Source organism: Apis dorsata, unplaced genomic scaffold, assembly GCF_000469605.1.
Source record: "Apis dorsata unplaced genomic scaffold, Apis dorsata 1.3 scaffold_4, whole genome shotgun sequence".
Lineage (NCBI taxonomy): Eukaryota > Metazoa > Arthropoda > Insecta > Hymenoptera > Apidae > Apis > Apis dorsata.
In genome coordinates, this window is record NW_006263307.1 from 611,854 (window position 1) to 621,677 (window position 9,824).

Below are 9,824 nucleotides of genomic sequence, written 5' to 3' on the forward strand. Positions count from 1 at the left end.
TAGAAGTAATTTATAAGAATTTTAATTGTAGGAAATCAAAATTATAGAATATCACTAAAAAAAGTGAAAATAATTATCCACATAAAAAACTTACTTTATAAGTCTCGAAGCCGGTAAGATGTTGCTCAGTAAGATATTCGACTTCAAAACTTAATTTCTGATACATTGTAATGCAAAAAATGCGTCTAACCACTATGTTTTAGAAAGGTACACTTCAATCCTATTATGGAATCAATTAATTCTATTTAATAATTATTTTCATCGAAATGTTATTTGTATTCCTCGAAAATATTGTTCATGTATTTAGGTTATAAATATACAGATACAGAAATTTATATTTTTCACAAAGCACGTGCTTACTGTGTCGTGGTTCGGTAAGCGTCAATTCATAGTAACATCGATTTATGTGAACAATATATACTCAAAAGTGATTTCTTTCCGGTATGCAGAATTTCTGAAGGCTAATTCTCACGTATTTGTAAAACCACGGTCAATTTAAATGAAATTAAAAGCGAACAGTAAAATGAAATTTTATCTATGAAACTGCGTATTGATGGTTATTTATTTTTAAATTGATTTGAAAGTAGACGTATCCTTGGAGAATATCTTGTTAGATAATGGTCGAAGATAATCCATTTGAAGGGGTCAGAGTTGTATATATGTATATATATATATATATATACATATATACAATATATATATATATCTCAATTTAAATATTTTATCATACTAATTATGTTTTAATATTTATTGAATAAAATAAAATGTGAAATTATGTAAAAAATAAGAATCGAATGTTATTAACATTTAAATTATAATATTTAAAATAAATTGTTTAAATAAAAAAATAATTTTTTATTGAACTTGCATTGGATATACGTAACGAACATTAAATTATTAAATTTAATAATTATTAAATTTATTACTAAAATATTTTTACTTATAAATGATATACTATGATTTAAGTTGATTTAGTAGAGGTTAAATTAAAATCAAAAATTTTTTAATTGATTAGAATATATATATTTTCTTTTTCATGAAAATAATACATTAATAGTTGTTGACATATTATTATAATATTATTATAATATATTATAATATAAGTTTGTATCAAAAACAAAACGCAACATTTAACAAATAATTTAGGGTATAATAAATAAGAATTTTATAAATTTGTATAGGTTATGTAATTAGAATTAACGATATTTTTTAACATTCCAATTTATAATTTAATGTAAAATATATTTGATAATATTATTCTAAAGATAACTTTATTAAATAATACTTATAAAATTTAGTTTTTTATTATATTTTATTATAACTATATGTTACATATTATATTTTCTGCAACAATATTAGATTAATTTACTAATATTAATATTCCAATACCTGAAAGATATTATAATAATAAATATAAATAATTATAATAAATCTAAATATAAATTGTATTAATAAGATTCTTACATATTACTTCAGCAAGTGATAACGAAGAACTAAGAAAGGAAGAGATAATCCACTTCCAAAGAAAAGAATGAAAGTTGTAGTTAATATATATCTATTTTGGATATTTATTGGAAGATTCTGTAATAATAAAATTTTTAGGTTGATTTTAATTAATAATAAAGATAAATATAAAATAGTATAAAGATAAGTATTATATTATATTAATTTAATCAATAGTAAAAATAAAAATATGTTAAAAAAGAATGCAATGATAATTTCAAGACTAATTTATCTAGAATTTATATGCCTTTTATTTTTATTTTTTATTAGAAAATATTAAGTTAAATATTAGTAATATATTACGCATGATACATATTACATAATAAAATATTATTTTTACTTACAGCACCAGGGAAACCTTCCGGTCCATGATCTTCACTTTTTCTTACAGTAGTAGTTTTGAAAGATCTTGTAAAATTTCGTAAAACTGTTCTTATAGCTAACATTTTTATAATTTCGTACTGTTTGTTAGTACGTCTAGCCTTTTTGACAAAATGGCGATAAATCGTCTGCTTCGAACAAGTTCAAGCAGAGTCGGGGTAATAGTAAATCAGTTATCAGATATTTTATTCTAATAATAAAGTTACTAGAAATTACTAGTTATAGCTTCTCGTGATTTTATAAATCTACTTATATTATAAATTATAAATTTATTAATCAATACATTTTTATATTATTTAAAAACTTTATAAAATTTATAATTAGAAAAATAGATTTTTAAACCATTTAATAATATTAAATGATCGTATATATATAATATATAGAAATGCGTACGTAAATAAAATAACATGTTTAATATATAAAGAAGAATAAAGGATGATTTGTAATTCAAAGATGTAAAATAAAAAGATACTTACCCTTAGATTAATTTATTTATGGAATTATTCGATGTTGAATAAATATAAGTTATGTCGATAAATAATGGTACACGTAACAATGATATATAATGATTTTGATATGAATATATCATTAGTCAATAACTAAAATCGCAATATCTATTTGTTTCGCGATTTGATTTGTGTACATTTTTCGTAATTTAATTCATTGATATATAGTAATCAATAATATAGTATCAATGATAAAATGAATTAAAATGAAATAAAATAAAATGAAACTTACTACCTTTTTGAATTCATGTAAAATAATCATTTTTCATTATATAACTAAACAATAAAACCTATAATGCAGTGTATTTAAATATATATAGAAGAATATTTTGAACTTCTAATTTATTTTATAAAAATTAAATTACATTGCAATTATTACAAATAACAATATTTATTTTTATTTACTTAAATGTTTTAAATACTATTATTGATTTAAATGTTTCGTAATGTATGATATTTCGGTTAAACTCAAAAGAATTATTTTGTCATATATAAAAATATGTTTTAACATCAACTATTTTCATATTATTAACCTGAAATATCATTTAATAAAAGTATGAAGAATTAAATAAAAATTGATTTAAAAATATTTTATTTTAAGTTTGCTTACTTATATTAATTTATGTTATTCTCTTTTCTAATAATATTTTATATATTTTCAGTTTTTGTTAAAAAATTATCATGACTAATAACGTAGATCATCTGAACAAATATTTTAAGCAGACTTTAAAACCTACTGTAAGAACAAATGTAAGCTATACTGATTTGAAATATTTTTTATATTATTATTTATAAATTTTTATATGATAAACTAATTTAAATTTCTACTTTTTATTTTAAATATAATAATTTAATAATTTCAATTTTTAGGTGCTAGAATGTCGTGTCTGTGAAGAAGTATTTACTATTGATGGAATAAAAGTACCAAGATTGTTACATTGTGGTCATACAGTATGTCATTCTTGTCTTTTGCGATTAAGACCTTGTATGACAGATCAACAGTTTTTATTATGTCCTTTTGATAGACAGCCAACAGGCATTAGTCAGAATAATATTTATAATTTGAAGAAAAATTTTGCTTTGATTGAATTATTAGAAAGATTAGAACAGTCCAACAGTGAGAAACTATTGTTACTTGAAAGGGAAAGACTTCAATCTAGTCAATCTTGTGATGAAGATGAAGCTCATACTGCAGTATTATATTGTACAATTTGTATGACTCATTTATGTGAAAATTGTGATAGTATTATTCATTCTTCAAAAACATTAAGCAAACATAAGCGTGTACCTCTATCAGAGAAACCAAAAGATAAACCTAAATGTCCAGTACATACAACACATGTAGCAGAATTTACTTGTACTCAGGAAGGCTGTCACAATTCCCTTATGTGTTATTTATGCAAGGATTATGGTAGACATAGCACACATAAGGTAATAAATATATAAATAAATAAATTTATTTATATAATATAATATAATCAAATTGTATAATAATAATATAATATAATATAATCAGTTCTACTATTTTATTTAATTGCAGTTAGCTTTAATAGAAGTTGAGGCAGAAAATATTAGAAAATCTATAATCACTGCTTTACAGAAAATGACTCAATTTATGGAGAGTATGAGAGATACAGCAAATAGAATTGGTATAATTATTTTTATATTTTAATTTCTTATTAAAAAATATAACTTCAATGTAAAGAGAAAATTAGTAAATCTATATCAATCATCATTATTAGAAACAGTGATACAAGAGTTAGAAGGATGGACAATAGAAGATGCAAGACAAAGAGTACGTCAACACTTTGAGGAATTAAGAGCTCTTTTGGCTGATCAAGAAAATGCAGCTATATCTTGTGTTGAAACAGAAACACGTGAGAGATTATGTGCTCTGAGACAACAACAACAAGATTTAACTACTACAAGATCTCAGGTAGCTGATGTGTGCATTCAATGTGAAAGCATTTTAGATTCTGAAGATTGGAAACTATTAACTAGTGCAACAAAAGTTAAAGAAGTGTTAACTACGTTGGAACAACAACAACAACATTATGCTCAACTTGATCCTGATTTTCTCACGCCTGAATCTTCTATACCCATAATATTCAGTCGGGTATGTTCATTATTGGGTACTATCATTGAGTCAAAAAATCAGAAATTGATATTGTCAATATAATTTTCTAATTTGAAAGATAAAATGCAAAAATATTCAACATAAATTTTATAAAAAATAATTCATAATACATATAATTTTATTTGTAGGATAATAGGGTACATATTGGTACAAAAATTGATATGCGTGTTGTAATCTTGGGGTTAGATGGTGCTGGAAAAACAAGCATTCTATCAGCTATGAGAGGTATTACGCTTTCCGGACCGCCAATCCCTACAATTGGCTTTAATGTGGAAAATCTAGAGTACAAAAATCTAGTATTTACTTTATGGGATGTTGGTGGACAACAAAAATTCAGACCATTATGGAAACATTATTATCATAATACACAGGCTGTTATTTTTGTTGTTGATGCTAGTGATAGATCTAGATTTAAAGAAGCGCAAAATGAATTATCAAAAATTGTAAATGAACGTGAATTAAAGGATGCTTTGTTTCTTATATATGCTAATAAACAAGTAAGACAAAATTATTTATATTTATTGCTCATATTATATTTGTATTGCTCAAATAATAGTTAATTAATCTTATCAATTTTTCTAATTATTTTTTTTTTTTTTTTTTAGTTTTTATAATCTATAATTGTTTTTTTTCTTCTTATTATCATTTTTTTATTTTGTAGGATGTCAGTGGTTGCGCCAGTGTTGAAGAATTAACTGAAATCTTATGTTTGCAAAAATTATGTTGTGGTAGAGCATGGCATATACAAGGTTCATCTTTAATCACAAATGATTGTGGTTCTACACAAGGTTTAGATTGGTTAACTCAACAGTTAGGTGCACATGAAACATTGTATACGATACCAACGATATCGTAAAATTTATTTATTACTATTCTTTTCTATAGAAATGTAGATACAAGATAATAATGAAAGAACATATAAACTTTTGCATTTCCATATTAATATAATTTGTATATTATACATATTATGAATACTTTTGTTATTTAACAATTGTGATAATATTTGAGATATTTATGAATTAAACTATTTGGGTTTGACTTATTATCAAGCTATATTATATATAATCAAAAGGCGAAAATAAACAGTCTGAGCATGTCTAGAAAAGACTTATTTATTTTATTACATTGGTTACTTGGTTTTGTATTTATTAATACATAATCATACCAATCGTATTTATATTTATATTTCATTCAGTCATATCTGCACACATCCGATCATTCTTACATTTTAACTGGAGCGAGCTTTTTAATACGCGCGTACACTGTACGGAAATCGAAATAATATATAATATATATATTTATATATATATAATATAGCATCATTAAATTACATCTCAATTATCTTTCAATTGTATATAAAAACACTTGACAAACAAAAACGGAACAACTTAGAGTCTTTTTCTGGAGCTGTGCCATGGGAAGGACATGGAGCAAGATGACTCTATGATACATATATGCCATACAGCATATAATGCCATGTATATAATTACGTTCATATAACGTATTTTGATAACACATAATGAGCACTTTGACTTCTTTTTAGACACTTAATGTTTATGATGTAACCTTTCACTGATGAATTTCATGGAACACTATCGAATGATCGAAGATTAGGTTAAAAAGTTTAGGCTATGAAAATGAGGCCATATTTCAAATATAAAAGAAAAACAAAAAAAAGATGAAGAAACTTCGAAAAATTCACTGACATAAAAATTTTTTTACAAGTTTTGTAATTATCTCTTTTTCTTTTTGACTTATTCAATTTAAAGGAATCCATTGATTTTCTGGTAATGATTAATTTTTCTTTTTTTTTTTTCATTATTATAATTTTTCATAGTTTTGTGTTTTTCATAGAAAGTTAGTGCGTATCGCGGTTACACAGCTCCTGGAATACAGTCTGTGTTCGTATTAATTACGACACATTATTTACAATTCATCATGCTCCTAAAAAAAAAAACAAAAAAGATAATAATGTATTTAAAATTTTGAAAAAAAAAGGAATTATTTAATATCATTCTCAGTAACGAGGAATTCCAGCCATTTTACTAATCAATTTAAATCAGAGCTAAATAATATCATCATAGATTCCAACAAAGAAAGAATTGCTATTAATATTTTTTAAATGGATCTTACTTCAGTATCAGGGACGTTATTTTCCTCTTCATCTGCATCTTCATCATCATCATCATCCTTATTATCTTCATTTTCTTTGCTTTCTTTTTGTCTTTGTTTTCTTTCTTCCTCATCTTGAGCTTCTTTCATCTTTTTCTCACCTTCCTAAAACATGTATAAAATCATAAAATAAATTTATGTTATTTTATATTCGAAAAACATGGTAGTAGCTATGTTACTTCAGCAACGAGGAATTCCAGCTTTTTATCATTCATTAGAATCAGCAACGCCTTTGACATCATTACATTATTTCTACTAATATTTGATCACAATCTTTTTTTTTTGTTACTTACTAAAGTAGGTTTCCAAACTTCTTCACCAAATTTATGAGCAACTTCAGGATCATCTGTGATGAGAACATTATCAAAAATTGTTCCAGATTTCACTTGCCATAGATCAAAACCAATGGCACAAATTTCATCTCTTTTATATAATTCTGGATCAGGTGTGTATTCAGGATTATCAATTTCTGGGTGAATCCATGGTCCTTTATAGTTAGGATTATCAATTTGTTTTGGTTTCCATTCACCCTTAATATAAAGAAATCAATTAAAATAAATATTTATTTTAATCATTTGTTTAAATTATTATATATTATATATAGCTAACTTTATATTCAGGATTATCAATCATTGGAGCTTCCCATTCTCCATCCATTTCATCATCCCAATCTTCAGGTTTAGTAGCTTCAGGATCAGGAATATGCTCGGGTTTATCCCAATCTTCTGGTTTTTGGTCGTCAGGATCAGGAATGGTAGGTTTATCATCCCAATCTTCAGGTTTGCTCTGAGATGGATCTTTAATTTTTTTTGGTGGAAGGAAATCCCAATCTGCTTCTAGTTCACCAGATTCTACTTCTTCATTGTCAATTAGAACCTAGAAAACCAATATGAAAATTTGAATAAAATTTCAATAAATATTCCAAGTTTTGAAATGAATTGTGGAATGTTATTCTTTGCTATTTTAAAAAAATAATGTGATTTATATATACATTTTATAAACAAGATAATCATTACTCTTCGAGATCTTCAAACACATCTATTCACCATAAATTAATGAGAACATGTAATTCTAGGCTCGATATATTTCATAATTTCATTATACTTTTATCTATTTTTTTTACCTTATATGTATTATCAGGTTTGACAATCAAAGTATACAAGTGAGTATAAATATCATCTTTACAACGAATATCCTTATTAATCAGAAGGTTCTTTCCCTTATAACTGAAGATCACATGAACTTTCTTTGTTCCTGGTCCACAAATATCAGGTCCTGTAGAAAAGTATATATTTATTAAAAATTATGTTTTTGCTAGAAACATATCAAATTATATATTTCTTTATAGACAAAAAAATACTTAAAAATTTTTTCAATACATTTGCTAAATCATCATAAACATATCATTATTTTTTCAATATGTAATTAAAATATAAATGTATCTTAACTGGTGCCTGAAATATGTATAATTACTATAATCAGGGCATAAGTAAGAATTTATTCTCCGAGATCCACTAGCACTAGTATACAATTATCAAGATATAACCAATGACTCTAGGCTCGGATTTTTAATATTTGTTTAATATAATTATTCTTACCAAACATAATTTGATATGGGCTATCACCATGCATATCTTTTTGATCCAAAGAACAGTCAAATATTTTAACATATCCACCACCACAATCAATATTCTGTTCATGTTTAACAGTAAATTGAATGACAAGTGTTTTATCTTTGTTATCAAATGGTTTGAATTTTCTACTTAAGGCATAAAATCTTGCATCTTGAGATGTTTGGATACCTGTTTTATATAAATAAATATAATAAGATAAAAAAATTATAACTAAAAATGCAATTTATAGTATATAAATTATGTTAAATTATAATTATTTTCAATATTTTTAATAATATAAATAATTTTTATATGAGTTTATTAATTATGCAACAAGTTTCTGCTTGTTACCTTTATCATTTTCTGGATCATTCCAGAATTTTCCATGCCCTAAAATAAATTTTCCAAATTCTTTTCCAGGATGTTCAGAATACACCCAATTTTTTTCCCAGGAATCTGTAAAAAATCATTCATTCAATCAATATAAATCAATGATATTGAATCTTAAATCAATTATTCAAGAATATAATCATAATGTACTTTCTTATAAATAATTTTATAATAATAATTAATTTTCTATATTTCTAATTTTTCCTTCAAAAATAAATCATAATAAAAAAATTTTAATTTGTAGAAATTTAAAATAATTAGAAAATTATTATTCTCAAATATTAAAATTAAAATCAATATTTTTTTCAATTATCTTAAAAAATCAATTATCTATAAAAAAGTTGTAGTTTTAATCGAATCTATATCTTGAATTGAATTAATCGCGATATATAGTTCAACATATTTTCGAAGCATAGATAAGTTTATTTCTCGAAGCATTCACTACAGATCAACCAATCGATTGCGCGTCATGTCGGCGAAACGCAAACCGTATGCTTATGGCCTTTGCCACGAGATGATGGTTCTCATGCCACGTTCGCATTAACTTCGATTTCTTCACCAGGCATATGGCATCATAAACAATTCCAGCACTCGATCATGAAATTGAACATTAATTATGCACAAATTCGTGTACACGGGTGCACAGCATTGCGGAAACGATCGAGGCAAGGGCGTGTGGTTACCAAGGAGAAATACACTATTCGGTCTCCCCTAGAGTCTATTATCAGATTTTCTGGAAAGTACTTCACAATTAACCCATTGAGAATTATCTCAATTAATGACTTGGGTGTGGTTTTTACACAAAAAATTGGCAGAAAAATCTTATAAATTGTTCTGAATTCTGTTTGATCCGAAATAGATGATTTCGAAATGGAGTGAGGAAATTGAAACTACGACCGGAAATATTTCAAAATGTTTACTTACCATCAAGAAATTTTTCTTCAAAGTAGATCTCTGCTGTGGCGATTGTAACCGCCAACAGAAGCAAAAATGAGCAGAAAGATCGCATTTTCAAACGCCGGGACGACAAAAGTCCTATCGACGATGATGCTTACTCTACGACGAACTAGCCGATAATGCTCGATTCGTGGATGTGGTTGGTGAGTTAGTGGCCGCTAAGGT

General features: G+C 25.3%; 4 protein-coding genes across 5 annotated transcripts in view; 1 reads left to right on the plus strand and 3 right to left on the minus strand.

Annotated features, from left to right (window-relative positions):
• LOC102676667 (ethanolaminephosphotransferase 1-like) overlaps positions 1 to 604 on the minus strand; it is a 3,076-nt gene extending 2,472 nt beyond the window's left edge. Inside the window, exon 1 of the mRNA XM_006607290.2 lies at positions 95 to 604. Coding sequence (XP_006607353.1) covers positions 95 to 166 — 72 coding nt within the window. The 5' untranslated portion in view covers positions 167 to 604. The remainder of the gene's footprint in view (positions 1 to 94) is intronic.
• Positions 605 to 1,305: 701 nt separating this feature from the next.
• Positions 1,306 to 2,068, minus strand: LOC102676580 (cytochrome c oxidase subunit 7C, mitochondrial). Its single transcript, XM_031512837.1, has 3 exons — positions 1,848 to 2,068; positions 1,465 to 1,581; positions 1,306 to 1,389 (listed from the first exon to the last, which is right to left on the minus strand). Exons 1-2 carry the CDS (start codon positions 1,947 to 1,949, stop codon positions 1,468 to 1,470), a joined length of 216 nt encoding a protein of 71 aa, XP_031368697.1. The 5' UTR covers positions 1,950 to 2,068; the 3' UTR covers positions 1,306 to 1,389; positions 1,465 to 1,467.
• A 340-nt stretch (positions 2,069 to 2,408) lies between these two features.
• On the plus strand, positions 2,409 to 6,189 carry LOC102677730 (E3 ubiquitin-protein ligase TRIM23-like). Of its 2 annotated transcripts, none has more exons than XM_006607296.2 (7): positions 2,409 to 2,523; positions 3,053 to 3,140; positions 3,261 to 3,821; positions 3,931 to 4,039; positions 4,133 to 4,506; positions 4,656 to 5,024; positions 5,189 to 6,189. In XM_006607296.2, the coding sequence occupies exons 2-7, from the start codon at positions 3,072 to 3,074 to the stop codon at positions 5,381 to 5,383; spliced, it is 1,677 nt and encodes a 558-aa protein (XP_006607359.1). In that variant the 5' UTR covers positions 2,409 to 2,523; positions 3,053 to 3,071; the 3' UTR covers positions 5,384 to 6,189. The 2 variants fall into 2 exon arrangements, with proteins under 2 accessions (XP_006607359.1, XP_031368531.1); XM_031512671.1 differs by lacking the exon at positions 2,409 to 2,523 and adding an exon at positions 2,926 to 2,944.
• A 142-nt stretch (positions 6,190 to 6,331) lies between these two features.
• On the minus strand, positions 6,332 to 9,824 carry LOC102677868 (calreticulin). The gene is made up of 8 exons (XM_006607297.2): positions 9,627 to 9,824; positions 8,664 to 8,768; positions 8,298 to 8,501; positions 7,823 to 7,974; positions 7,309 to 7,575; positions 6,993 to 7,229; positions 6,661 to 6,804; positions 6,332 to 6,471 (listed from the first exon to the last, which is right to left on the minus strand). The coding sequence occupies exons 1-8, from the start codon at positions 9,709 to 9,711 to the stop codon at positions 6,454 to 6,456; spliced, it is 1,212 nt and encodes a 403-aa protein (XP_006607360.2). The 5' UTR covers positions 9,712 to 9,824; the 3' UTR covers positions 6,332 to 6,453.